This window comes from Struthio camelus, chromosome 1 (genome assembly GCF_040807025.1).
Source record: "Struthio camelus isolate bStrCam1 chromosome 1, bStrCam1.hap1, whole genome shotgun sequence".
NCBI lineage: Eukaryota > Metazoa > Chordata > Aves > Struthioniformes > Struthionidae > Struthio > Struthio camelus.
This window is the reverse complement of record NC_090942.1, coordinates 45,965,794-45,980,485: the sequence shown is the minus strand read 5'-3', so window position 1 is coordinate 45,980,485 and position 14,692 is coordinate 45,965,794. Positions and strand designations below refer to the sequence as shown.

Sequence of the window (14,692 nt, the reverse complement as noted above, 5' to 3'; positions counted from 1 at the left end):
GTGCATCTCTCTGCCTAGAACAATGAATGTGTCCTCTTCCTAGAGACTGCTTTGTTCAACTGAACGGTCGTTTTCTGATAGCGATAGATGTTTGTTAAAGAACTAATTTAGGTAATGAGCAGTAAACATTTGAACCTGTTTCTCCAAGGTGAATAACTCCCAGTATTTAAGTTTTCCTCCTTTTCAAGTGCATGTAGGAAATAATTTAACGTCAAATTAAATGAAGATATTAAGTATATTTTAAAGGTATGCACAGTTTTCTCATGGTCCTTTGTTTCAACACAGATGGATGTGATCTATGTAGTTTTTGTTTTTATTTTTTTACTTTCACAGCTGTATGAAACTTTATTTCATTATCGTTAGGTATTAATGGATCATATCTTTAAGGTTCAAACTAGCATTGGGTGGAGTGCAGTCATTCATCAGTGGGAAGGATTTTTCAGAACATACTGCAGTCATTTCTCCAGCTTCCTGATACACCAGGAGTCAGTATAGAAAAGCTCGTATTAGCTATTTGAAAGTCTTACATTTCTGTTTGTTCTCTCTGTGACATAAAAATGATGAGTATTTTCAGTAAGTATTCCCAGAATATTTAGACTTGTTAATAACTGCTCAGTATTTCACTATACTGTTAGAAATTAAATAAAAAACATTCTATTTGTCTCTGCCTTCCAGATTTACTGGTGGTTTTCCTGATGGCATATTTTGAATAATTTCCATGACCTCAAGTTCTCTTTTACTAAGCTGTTATTAAGAGTAAAATCTGAAAATCATGTAATCAGCTAATTCTGAGTGGCCCTTTTGAGATACGCAGAGAGACAGAGGTCTCAGAGACTTCGGTGAGGGTCACAGATGCTCTATCCTACTGAAGTTCAAACACAGGTAGTTGTTAATGGCTGTCTACCTAGAATGAATAAAAACTTCTGAAAATGTAGGGCATAATGGCTACCATCACATAGTACCAGTTTGTTGAAGGCCGATGAATGGGTTTCCGTTTTCAGAAACTGTAGGATAAAATAAGATGCTACTATAGGCCATCAGTAACTAATCAGTACATTGGAAAAGTGCTTTTGATCATTCGTATTTGAAGGAATGTTATACAGTGCAGTGAAGTACAACAGATCGATACTCAAAATAATTACATAGATGTATAAATATGTGCATATATTTTATGTATACGTAAGTATATATACCCTTGTACATTAAGGGTTAAGTAGTGAAGAGTGATTTATGTACTACGACACTCAGTGTCACAAAATCTAAAATACTAGCTGTTTTGTTGCCCAGTGGAAATCTTAAACTATACATCACACTTCCACGTCCCAATGGGAAGAACTGTATACTAAAAAAATGTAATTCATAGCACCAAGCCATGTATGACAGTGATTTGGAAAATGGTGAGGAGAGAGGACAAGTGGAGGCTACTCTCAAGAGAGAAGTATCTTACTCTGCCAGGTTTCACAGTTGTCACCTGTCCCCTAGAGCTGAGCACCTGAATAGGTCTGTCTGTCTTTTTGATTATGTTATACCCTAAAATCTCAGTGGTTATGTCATTCACTGCTTATGTCCTTCTTTTCTCTATGGCAGAATGTCTTTCATTCTATGACAAAATCCTCCCCCGCAGATGTATCCCTACTATGGAAATTATGTCTTCTGGGAGAAAAGATCTGTAGACACTCACAGTCATAGTAATGAGGCAGCGCAAGATGAGAAAGCAGAGAAGACCTAGAATTCATGCTGAAGACGCTGGGCAAGGCTGCTGGAAGGGGAGAGTCCCTCTTACAGGGAAAGACTGAGAGGCTGTATCAGCGCAAGGCGCTGTTGCTAACCTACGCTAGTAAGACTAGGATAAGGAAAGACAAAGCATGAAGTGGCAAGTGCCTATCTGCTGAATCCAGAGGTGACATAGCTGTACTCACGTTTTGATGATAGGAATTTGAAGCGGGGCTGTAACACCCTACAGGACAGGTCCCAGATCTGCATTAAGCCCAGGTCTCACTAGGTTGGGCATCTGTATTATGCTTGGCTTGTTTGCACTAAGAAAATAAAAGCTGAGAAGGATAAGCTTGTGCCCCACAAGCACACTGTAGAGACTAACATGGAAAGAGAGAGAAAGATATTTTAGCACAACAGTGAAGAAAATTAGTTGATAAGTTCCTATTTGGATTGTTTTCTGTACGTAGTAAGACTGTCAAACTCTTTTCCAGCGATACTGGTTTGTGCCAGCCTTTGCTCTAATATTAAAGGCCCAGGAAAGGAGTGGCCCAAGTGATGCAGATGCATAGCTCTAAAAAGAATTCAAAACATCCCTTGCTTTAAATTTCTGTTTACAATGAAAGCAAGAGAAAGCATTCGTACGAAGTCATGGTGATTTCAAAGGTTCTGAAACAATATTATTTTATTAAAGATTATGATAATCATTCTCACTTGTGTATATTAATGTGCTTATTCCGGCTGATAGGTGCCTTGATGACTAATTTCATGAAACGCAGCATGCTTGAACGGGTGTATCCTTTATCCCAACAGCTCTGGCTCGGAATGCCAGCTTGGTATGTCGCGGCCTGCCGTGCCAACGTGAAGAGCGGAGCTATTATGTCTGCTTTGTCTGATACTGAGATTCAAAGAGAAATTGGGATCAGCAATCCTCTTCATCGCTTGAAACTCCGCCTAGCAATCCAGGAGATGGTATCTCTTACAAGTCCATCAGCACCTCCAACATCCAGAACAGTGAGTCATGTTCAGCTAACTTTTTTCCCCTGCTGGCCACTGTAAGAACCTGCAGAAAGACTTGTAGCACAAGAGCAACTCGTAACTCAGGTAGCACACACTTCAAAATCAGTGTGAACTGTCCTACAGAGACAAGAAGTACCTGTTCATCACAGAGTTGATTGTTGATCATTGATATTTTTCTTCTAGTGCGTGTTCTTCTTAAGATGTGCTTTTGATTATCCTTGATGTTACCTAAATTATCAGTACTGAGCATCTTATTTGTAATTTTACCTGTATTTTTTACCTTTCTCTTCCTTCAAGTCACTTCCCCGAACGAAATCAAAATGTGTTCCCCTCTCAGCCATTTGAGGGGGGAGGGGAGAGGAGGGAAAGGTAATGTAGGAACATAGGTATTTTGAGTCCTGTTTCTGTGCCCCCTTTTTTGTATCCTTTCCAACTTTACCTAGTCAGAGGCTGCTGTCTTTAGTTTCTTCATGCTTTTCATTTTAAGAGAAGCAGTAAACGGAGGTGACAAGGGAGAGTCCGGAAGGGAGCAGTGGAGCGTATGCCTTCTGGGAGGGAGGGAGAGAAGAGGGCAGAGGATGGCAGCAAGGAGAAAGGAGGCAAGTGAAGGAGAAACACAGAGGTGCGGGTCTGAAAGGAAAGAGTCAAGAAGAGTAAGAGAGTACATTGGGGGAGAGTGAGAATGTGCGCGCTATAGACAGAAAGCACGTTTTGCTAGACGATGAAGAAAAACAGGTAAAATTGCTGGGGAGAAAAGAAACTAAAGAAAGAGGAGTTTCAGGAGAGCCATGTGCTGGTGGCTATGAAAGAGGTAACAGACACTGTAACAAAAATATTGAATAAGGAAAAAAATGAGGCTTGGTCAGATGAGAAACATGGCAAAGAGGTGAAGGACAAAGACTACTACTCAAATTGTGCAGATCAGACTCCTAATATTGAGATTATTATAATTATAATATTCATATTTCCCCTTACCTCTAACCTTCATAGAATTAAGAAGAATCTTTTGATGGGAATAAGAGTTGAAATACCTTTAAGGGGTTTTAGCATTTGATCCAGAATCACTGAAATATATAGGCAGTTGAGAAGCTGGGCAACAGAAATCTAACGTTCCTGTTGACAAGCGTTTTATTGTCACGTTGCTAAGATTCTCTAAAAATTACAGTTATTCATCTGATATTTTCTCCCTACAGAACTGCTGTATATGTTATAATCATGGTAATACTATGAACCATAATACAAGTATTTCACTTAAGTCAAGTGATATAAACTCAACACAACTTTGAATTACTAAACACATTTCATTGCTTTTTTTTTTTTTTTGATTCAAAGCGTAAGAGAGTTGACGTTTGTGACGTGAGCAACCAGTACATTCAAACTAGAAGTACTGAAAATAATTTTGCTTTGTTTCTGATCAAACTAGAAATACTGAAAATAATTTTGCTTTGTTTCTGACTTCTCCCCGAGTAATTGGCAGCAGAAAGTTGCATTGCTGTGGAAAGTGCCTTTCTGAGTCCCGAGTCTTCCTGTCTTCCCTCTTGCTCTGAAAAGGAGTTAATTTACTTAGGTTCTCAAGAAAGCACAGCACCTTTCACCCTATGGGCACAGCAGGCTTCCACCCGCCCTTCCTTGTCTCACCATCCTAGTAATAATTTGACTGAAAACAATAGGATGAGGAACAGTAGTTTTACAAATGAATTCTCTTGACAGCTTTGATTTACCGAAATATGTGGGAAGCAATGTTTGTTTAGATTACTGTAAGAGCATGTGATGTGCACAGAATATTTAGCCTGGAAAATCTCTCAGAACTGAAAAAATCTCTCAGTTACCTCCAGACAGAGTTATGACCTGAAGGTTGCATTTGCCACTTGTATGTGAAGCCTGGCTTTCCTTTGGGACGGTGCTCTGCCGGATTAAACGTTTCATCCATCAGTGCTAGTTAAAATAATCCGTGACGTCTGTTCAGAGTCCTGTAAGGAAAAAATACAAAGCAAGTTGTGTGAAGTTCTCTCTAGTTGCCGCTCGATAGAGGCAAGGCCGTGGTTGTGCTGATGGTGATGCCTTTACGCTGTTAACTTACAGTGGTGCTGCCTTTCTTCTTTACCACTGCTTACCTAATGCGGATTGCACCTGCTTCCCTGCGGGCCTTGTTAACAGCCCTCAGGCAATGTTTGGGTGACCCACGAAGAAATGGAAAATCTCGCCGCTCCAGCTAAAACGGTTAGTCTTTCCAATTTCATTTAAACAGCATTGGAGTGCTAAAGAGAGAAGCGGTATCTGCTCTTACACAAGTGCTGTGTCCTCTTCCCAAGCATGCGGTTAGAAAGGCAAAAGGAGTAGTGAAATTGAATCTAAAGGACAATTATGTCATTTCTCTGCACAAGAATATATAAACTGTGTTACGATCGCAAAGACTGTAGCAACCTAAAAGCGGTATTGGAGTTTTACAGTGCATTACAGTTTCACTGCCAGTGTGAAACCTCGTTTAGTAAAATGAACCTGTAGCTGTTTCAGGTGCAATGTATCCATTCATCTATTTCTGATGGAACAGAAAAAAATAGCTCAAGAAAAGGCTTGAGAATGGTGCATAATCACAATTCAGTGTTTTAAGTAGAGTTTAATCTTCCATGTCCGTATCGGTGTATTCATGTTTTTTGAATTAGGATACGTGGAGTGTATCATTTATTTATTTTTGGCAAATCTCTCCCTGCTTCACTGCGGACATAAACCTATATTAATAGATTTTAGTCAATGGTTCCAATTGTTTTCTTTTCCTTGGAACATATGTTATTTTAAATTTTGTTAGCAGTTTATTACTTCATAACAACCACTTCATAACAGCAAAAGACAATATAATCTCACAGTGAGATGTGTGAAAACCTTATCTTTATTCTGGAAAGCTTTGCAGTCAGCCCGATCCATAAGTAGTAGGGGAAGTCACTAAACCTAAATGTTAATACGATAAAGGCTGATTTCTTAGCATTTTATGCTTGCTCTACTATTTAATGTATTCTCACAAACATTCATGAAGTAAATTCTGATCAGTACTTTTTTTTTTTTTTTTTTTTTTTTTTTTTTTACAACTAAGTTGCTTTTCAGTTTTATTAATGTTGGTAAAGATAAATACCAATATAACAACACTCGGTTGGCCAGAAATAGAGTTGATCCTGGTTAACGGGCCAGGCAGAGCAATATATTTTTGTCATAAGAATGTTATATAAAAAGTGCCTTTATTCAGCTTTGGAAATCAAATGACTATGTTTTGATTGTGAGACTACAAAAAGAGCTTGACACAACGCTGTAAGGTTTCACCAAGCTATGCAGATTTTATATCTTGAAAACCTATCTAGATTTGCCCTACTAAGATTTTATGTTCTTAGTCTTAACTTGTAATTCTTCAGGTAGTTTAGCCCAGAGCATCGCCCCTGACATGAGTTCAGATATTTTATCAGCAGGTTTTATGGGTATGTTTTCATTTGTACTAAGTTTAACATATGCATGAAAACCACATCTTCTTTTTAACTCATTTTTATTGTCTTTTTACCTGCTTTACTAATTGCTTCCTGCTGATAATGCAGAAAGAGTCTGAAGAAGGCAGCTGGGCTCAGGTACGACCCTTTCGCATGATTTTTTCGAATGGAAAACGAGTAATAGTGTAATTAACATTGCAGCAGTAGACATAGAAGAGCCTAGTATTGTGACGTTATCACAATGATTGAATTATAATTAGTAGATTTTACAATTCTTCTAATACAAAGAAAATACTCTCTGGAAAGCTCTGCTAGGTAAAGCACAAAGAGGTGCATTTGTTGCAGATATTTTTCTAAAAAGAAATTGCTGTACTGCGTAATGAAATTGCTCTGTAATTGCTCTACAGGGTAGTGTTTTCAGGGCCTTAACAAAGTCGTTTATTTAACAGGGCCAGCCATTAATGACTTGTTAATGTTCCAGGGACGATAAAGAATAAGAACAGAGGATCCAAGGAAATAACTGCAAATATCTTGTTAGCCAGTAGCCATAGCTCCATGGGCTGAAATACTCTACAGGAATGAGGAAATTTGGGGTTACCCAAATGCCAGCGGAAAGCATTTTCCACCTGTAGTAATAGGAGTAAGGAATTTCCTGCACCCATGCATTCATCTCACAGGATTTGTAATCGTCTCACCATGCGTGAACATTAGCAGTCTCACATCTGTCACTTAGGGCATTCCTTTTCTCCTTAAAGTCTCACAAGAATTAGAGATGAGGGGGTTATTTCTAGTACCATTGCAAAACTCCCCTCTTAACCTTAACCGTCTGGTTTTCATTTGGAGTCACGTGATTAAAAAAAAGAGAAAGAAATGCAGCAGACACAGCTGAGCTTTGAATGGAGGCCTGAAACCCATCCTTGAGTCAGGTCATGTGCAGTGACCCGCTCCCAGGCGGTGGCTCACTTTTGCATCAGGCCAGACAGGGACGTTTGGCAGTGCCCCCTGCATCAGGTCGCATACGGGAAGGTGTCACAGGTAGGCATGTTAGGTCACTTCCTTATATTCCCACTTCTTATCACTATCCTAATTTTTGCTTGGTAAATCCACACTCAGGGAGACAGAGAAAGGCTAAATATTCCTACCCAGATACATTTTAGAGATATCTTCTACCTCCCAGCTAAAGCTAGAAGAAGACTTTGCTCAATTTTGAGAGCAGTTCTCTAGCAAAATATCCCAAGAAGAGTTTAAGATTCAACATTTCTAAAATTATACATGATTTTTTAGAAATGTCAGAGGCACAATTGTATAAATCATGCCCAAGTATCGGTCTACAAGTAGTTTTGTATAATTAGAATCAAAGTTTAATATTTAATAGTCTTCAGCCTCTTTTTCTCACTGTATAATACGTGCACACACTTGCACAGTCTTACTGCCTTTACTTAGGGCATTCCTTTTCCCTTCAAAATCTCACAAGAATTAGAGATGAGGGGACTGTATTTTCCCCCACAGAAAAAAAACTTGCCTGACACTGTATTATCCGTTTGTCTGTAATGCCAGAGGAGGTACAGAAAAAAAAGACAGCTGGACTTAAAAATGATGCTCAAAAACTAAGCACCATCTTCTTGAGAAGGTGTTCATCTTGCGATTTAGGAATTCTCTTTTCTGTTAAGCTTTAGCAGTAGCAAAATAATTAACAATAGTGAGATTAGACTGTAAATATTTTACAGCTCAGCTATGCAAACCATATAAAAATTAGTTTAATAAGCTTTTGTTATGTATTTTTTTTTCTTCATGCTATTGAAATCTCAAGCTCTGTGCCTGCATGCTAGCTTCTAGGATGAATCTGGTTTGCTACTATCTTGAAGAATTAACTTATTGAGCTCTGCCTAGGATGTACTTAATCTGGAGCTGATCGCAGTTGAAAATATTTTGTTAATAAAATATATTACATCAGCTGTTCTGACTGAGGCTGAAGGCAGGTCATGTAAGTTTGGTTGATGAACAATTGAAATTAACCTTTGTCTCAGGAGGACTACAGGTGTGCAACCATGAGTTGCATTAATGAGGCCAGTCGTTAGATTCTACTGAGGAAATCAAAGCCCCCATTAAAGGGTGGCCCAAACTTCAGTTGATTCACTGCAGCCGAGTTTGTTTTACCAAATTTAAGTCCAGCATAAGTGTTGTAGAAGTTCTATTGAAAGCCAGTAAGATTACGAAACAAACAGATTTTGATTGTATAATGTTTGCTTGCATTTAAAACTGAAAATTGAAACTGTAGTTTGTTATTACAACAGTTGCTAAAATTTTATAAAACTAGAAAACAAAATGTAGCACAACTATAGCAAAAATATTGCTATTAGTAACAACTATCTCACAGTAGCTTACAACTCAAATGATAAAATAATGCAAAACCAGAAAGCTGTTCTTAATCAAATTTCCTAAACTGAGAAGTCTTACTAGAAAGAAACACAGCATATATTTTTGTTTTATCTTTTGTTCTATGGTACAGGCTTAAACAAGCTAAACTAATTATTTTCCTTTTCTTCTTTTCTGTAGACCCTGGCTTATGGCGATATGAACCACGAATGGATAGGTAACGAATGGCTCCCCAGTCTGGGCTTACCTCAGTACCGCAGTTATTTTATGGAATGCCTGGTAGATGCAAGGATGTTAGATCATCTGACAAAAAAAGATCTGCGTGTGCACTTAAAGATGGTCGATAGCTTTCATCGGTATGTTTGCATAAAGACTACACATTTAAAGACTTCTGTGTGTCTGATGTAGTGTTCGGTGCTGCAAAGAATAAAAGCACTTACTTTTTTTTGTTCTTGCTTGGCCAACCACACAGAAAAGTAAGTGGTAAGGGTCAACAATCAGACCTGAGAAAGGTTCCTTCAGAAATAGCAACTGCACTGCAATTGTGTCTCTCATAACTCCAAATGTTATAGATAATGCTGAAATGAGCAGGGAACTGTTAATACATAAATAAAGCCTTGGCAGTACATTAATAGTAACAATTTCTTAAGTAGTCTAAAGGGTCAGAAAATAATAGACTAAGATCGGAAGGTCAGCGATCTCATAACAATGAAGTGCTATGGCATGCAACACACAAAAGCTGTTAAGAGTAAAAGCAAATGGATAGTTGGTCAGGTTATCCAGGGAGATAGCCAGGAAGCTAAACTGAAGATATAGAAATACAGTCAGTTAGACTTGAGGGGGAAATATGATTATGTGACAAGAAGTGTTTGGGTTTTTGTTTGTTTGTTTTTAACTATCTGATTTGACACTTTGTAAGGCTTGATTTGATAATACATTTCAGTGAGCTCAAAAGGGTTGTCCTTTTCAAATACAATTTTCAGTGCTTTGGGTTTCTTACGTTAGATCATCTATTTAAACGTCTTCATTTGGGTTTTGCCCATTTCATTTTTAAAGTCTGTGGAGCTCTTTTTATGGTTTTGCTCTCCCCACGAGCCTCAAGATTTGCTACATGAGCACCATGAAATACCCCGTGTGAAATGCAGGAAATGCATCCTAAATATGTTCCCATCTTCAAAATTATTTTTATTAACTCTGTAAATGTTTCTCTTTAAATAACAGAACAAGCTTGCAATATGGAATCATGTGTTTAAAGAGGTTGAATTATGATAGAAAAGAACTGGAAAAGCGAAGAGAAATGAGTCAGCATGAAATAAAAGGTGATAGTTCCTGGGAATTAATACTGGGAATGTTTCTTCTTTTGAAGTTTCACACTATCAACCCCTTGTCATGCCATTTTAGCAAAGCATTTAAACATGTGCTTCAAGCAAAGCTTACATAAGTCCATCCTTCTTTTCAGAGCATAAAAAACTGCTCAAATTATGCACAGTTAAGTACTTTGCTAAATTGGGGCTGCAATTCTGAATGGTGGTTTAAACGATATACATTTTGCTAAATTGGATTCTGGGACAGATCTCATCCCAGCCTGCCTCAGTCTCAGAAACAGAAGGCCAGACTTCTGTGGGACTTGCTGGGAGCAACACTGGGAAATCTGAGGACTCAGGATCCTAACACTGCACTTCTGCTTTTGAACAATCTTTGCCCTTTGATTTCTCATTTCAAAATGTGTTTCACAGTCAAAGTTACTTGGAGGGGTCACCACTGAGGCAGTCGTTTGGGGAAAACGAACTACTTCAAGTTTACAGTTTTAATATTTTGTTCTTTGTTAGGCTTTGATCTAAAAGATTAGTTCCTAACAGAACTGGGTTTATTAAAAGATTTAATGGCTGGTTAAAAAGGATTTTTCTGTGTAAAGCTCCCTAGAGCGCTTGCAAGCTCACCGTATGGACAGCAGTTAATGCTTCTCAAGCACAATGCTGACGGGAAGAGCCCAAAAAACTGGGAACTATGGAGGAGGAGTGAGTGGCTACCATGAAAGTGTGTGCTTGCTCATCTCAGATGATGGCATGTACTAATGTGAAGACTTGGAGTTGGCCGCTGGGGCCCCAGTGTCCATCAGCCTGGCCGGGTGTAGCTGGGGACTCAGAGGACTTGATTATTGGTCTCAGGTTCTGGTGTTGCTCCAGTGCTAGCCCTCATTACGATAGGGACTATTAGCTTCATCCCAGCCTTCACCCTGTTACACATCCATCAGTTTGACACAGTTCCTAATGGGATTTGGTCTCGGTGATTCCTGGCTGCCACGTTGTGTTTCAGCCAAGCCTGACCTCAAAGTTTGGGATGCTGTTGGTCAGGGACGGAGAACGCTTGCCCCAAGGAACAGCTGTGCTAGCCCTACTTCCGCTACGGGTTCATCATCAGGAAAAAGCCTGATCACTTAGCAGTACAGAACACCATATTACTTTTTCTACTCACAAGTATAAAGATTAGTATAAGTAACTTTCCTTTAACCTTACAGACAGGGTTGGAGTCTTTTTGTTTTTTAATAGTCAGATCCTCAAAAATGGTTTTGTAGTTCATTTTGTTGCCTTAGCTTTATAATTGGCATGGACCTTAAGAGCTGGACCAGCTTTCAGAAGTAAAAATAGTTTCTAAAACTGTGTGAATTCATGCTTTTGCTTTATGGCATGTTGTAAAATGGCAGGTGCTGACCTGACTCTTTAAATGGTTGATGCAAATCTCAAGGGAAGCGTTAAGGAACTTTCTCCTGCTCCCTTTAAATGTTAAACTGTAAAAATCTTGCCTACGAGTTTACAGGTTTTTGTGTGTGTGTGTGTGTCGGTAATGACACCACTGTACTTCCTCAGCTTTCTTCCTTTGGGTTACTTACTAAGTACAGCTGTCTGAAAGTGAGGCCTCTTTCTCTGCAAGTTACAGAGACTATCTTTATACTTGATAAATGGGCAATAGGTATCTAAAAGAGTGGGAGGAATTGTCTTCTGGAGGTGCCTTCTGGAGGCACCTTTCTCCTTTAGAAACCTATATAGTTTAAAACAAACATTTAACTTAAGGTGGCTAAAAATCGCAGAGATCACATACTCCCACACCTCAGGTTTTGATAGGCTATATTGAAGCCATTAAAGATATATTAATAGCTTGCTATCATTTCTCATATAAAAAATAAAGCAGTAGGACATCTACAGTGCATGCACAACTCTATGCATGGACTTGTACAGTTTGAAAGTTACCAGGTCTCGGGAGACTGAACCCATGTTATATCCTTACAGATGTGCTGGTATGGAGCAATGATCGAGTCATACGCTGGATACAAGCTATTGGCCTACGAGAATATGCAAATAATATTCTAGAAAGTGGTGTACATGGTTCACTTATAGCACTTGATGAAAACTTTGATTACAGCAGTTTAGCTTTATTATTACAGATTCCAACACAAAACACCCAGGCAAGTTTGTTCATGCTACTTCTCGTTATTCTGTACCCATTATCATTTTTTATTCATCCTCAGTCATTTTAATTGTTTCCTTTGGTATCTCTAGGCACGGCAGATCCTTGAGAGAGAATACAACAACCTTTTAGCACTAGGAACTGAAAGACGACTTGAGGAAGTAATTAATTTTATTTCAAATATTTATAAAGTATCACAGTAAGATATTAATAAGAATATAATGCAATGCATGAAGATATGTTAATTCATGCATCGTTAGTCAGTTACAGCTGTAAAAAAAAAAATAGGAAATGCCAAAATCAAGTTTTTTTGAAGCAACCTCTTTATGGCTACATATTCATAATTCTTATTTTTATCATTTGGATACTAATTTTTTTGTACTGGATTCTTACCTTAAATGAACACTTTCCATAGAGGAAACATGAAGAAAAGAGCAGAAGCTACACTGGCCAGAGCAAGTGGGGAAATGCCTCTGTAGCCTATTCTTTAGGACAGTTAACACCCTTCCTTTAAAAAGAAAAAAAAAAAAAGTATGTGTTCTTTTCTTTAAAGATAATCAGGATTTATTAGAGTGTGATTTGGGGCAGTTAGCCAGGATGGGGAATCTCAAATCCATCTAGGGAAAATGTTCATCTTCAGGTAAGAGTCCAGTGCTAAAATGTTCAAGTCTTGGATGTCTGCATGTGAGGAGTAAAACTTTTAAGGACCTGCCCAAAATGTGGGATTCCTACAAATTCTGTACATGCACTAATGTTTAATTTTTATTAGCACTTTACATAAGCCTCCTAATACAGTAACACACCACAGTACTCTATCATAATATTTGGAAGAGATCTGACTTTTAAGAAAGTTCCTGTTTAGCTGATACTGAAAACCTCAACTATATCAGGCAAGAGATTTAAGTAAAGCTTCCCACCCTAATATTTAATATTTCTAAAGCATTTGATTTTGCAAGCGTGTCTCAAATGCACTGTAGTTAGTGAATGCAATGAAACAGAGTAGGGTACTTGTTGTGAAATAAATGTGATAGCAGGAGAGGCAGCAGACAGCCAGATAATTAATCACAGATTTCATTTTGCTTTATCACATACAAACCCGTGCATTGACAGAGCGATGACAAGAACTTCAGACGCGGCCCCTCCTGGCGACGACAGTTTCCTCCGCGTGAGGTCCATGGAATCAGCATGATGCCCGGCTCCTCAGAAACGCTGCCAGCTGGATTCAGATTAACTACAACATCAGGGCAGTCACGGAAAATGACAACGGATGGTATGCAGCAATTTCTGCACTTACTATTGGAAAGCAAGAGGCTTATTCTAGCATGCTAAATTGACTTTTAGTGCATGTCTTCCTTGCAACGGAACAGCTGAGTTCATTTAACTAGTATAAGTATGAATGAAGTCTGGGAAAGCTGAACTGAAGAATGGAGAAGCCCTGACCTGGCACACTGTAATTTTTTCAGGTTTAATTCAGAACGTCAATGTTTATTTAAAAATAAGATCTAGCCTTTGTATCCTCCTGGGTGCAAAGGAAACATTCAAAAAGAGAGAAATTATCTAATTTACTGGCTTTCATGCAAGCTTGCAGATAACATCCGAGCAAATTTTTCAGCTCATAAACCTCTCTAGTAGGTGGAGTTTATTTTAGAGGATGAACTTAGAAAAGGGTCTGTCATCTTTATTTTCCTATTTGACCTGCAAATTAACCAGCTTAACTTTGACCATCAAATAACTGAAGCTGCTAACAGTTAAACAATAGAAACAACCAGATACGTAGTGCAGTTAGCAAACGCTGAATTTCAGTTACTGAATACCAATCTTAATTTTCCCCGACATCTTTTAACTGTAAAAAGACATACTAACTTGGCAACGGTTGAACAAGTAACAAGCAGATCATAATAAAAAAATAAATAAAATGAAAAATTGTGGTAAGAGAAGAGGCAAATCCCATTGCAGCTATTTCCTCAGCTATATGGACAATAAAATGTCAGTATACCGGTCTGAAGTTCTGAGAAGTACCGGTACACAAATTGGCCTATTTCAAGTCCTGCCAACCGTTCATTTCCTTATGAGACCATTTAATTCTTCACAGACTTGTCTTAGATTTTAAAGAAATTTAATAAACTGCTGGTAGTTATTACATTTTGTAACTCTTTAAAGAACTTGGTATGACAATATAGCTGCCTAAGTTCCATTGAAGTCTCTCAACTTTTAAAACTATCACTTTACAGTTGCACAGATGGAATAATTTACTGACTGTATCACTATATTCCATTGACTCCACTGCTCATGTGCACGCTTTGCTTTTAATCTTGCACTTTTTGGCAATGATGAAGTCATAAGACAAGAAGAATCCATTCTAAGGCAAATTCCATTTCCAAAGAAAGGTACTATTTCCCTAGGCATTTCCATGGCTTGCTGAGAACCTTACAAATTTTCATGGATTTTATCTTCTAGCCGTACTATGAGGTAAAATACTATTCCCATTTTACAGAGGAACGGGATATTAACGAGATTTTTCTGAGATCTTCTAGAGAGTTTGTTATTGAGCTGGGTACTGAACTCAGTAGACTTAAAGGTAGATAGTTTTGAAGATCTACATCTTCATCCAAGATTTGGCTTCCTATCTTCCAGTGCTAAGAACATTC

General features: G+C 38.2%; 1 protein-coding gene across 17 annotated transcripts in view; it reads left to right on the top strand.

Annotated features, from left to right (window-relative positions):
- Positions 1 to 14,692, top strand: part of PPFIA2 (PTPRF interacting protein alpha 2) — a 355,163-nt gene that overhangs the window by 334,359 nt on the left and 6,112 nt on the right. For 16 of the 17 annotated variants that reach the window (XM_068936437.1, XM_068936432.1, XM_068936425.1 and 13 more), the window contains 8 exons: positions 2,527 to 2,727; positions 4,891 to 4,953; positions 6,312 to 6,341; positions 8,760 to 8,935; positions 9,801 to 9,898; positions 11,867 to 12,042; positions 12,137 to 12,205; positions 13,155 to 13,314. In XM_068936437.1, the coding sequence (XP_068792538.1) occupies positions 2,527 to 2,727; positions 4,891 to 4,953; positions 6,312 to 6,341; positions 8,760 to 8,935; positions 9,801 to 9,898; positions 11,867 to 12,042; positions 12,137 to 12,205; positions 13,155 to 13,314 (973 nt within the window). Of the gene's footprint in view, positions 1 to 2,526; positions 2,728 to 4,815; positions 4,954 to 6,311; positions 6,342 to 8,759; positions 8,936 to 9,800; positions 9,899 to 11,866; positions 12,043 to 12,136; positions 12,206 to 13,154; positions 13,315 to 14,692 lie in introns of all 17 variants that reach the window. The other variant, XR_011139894.1, reaches the window with a different exon arrangement.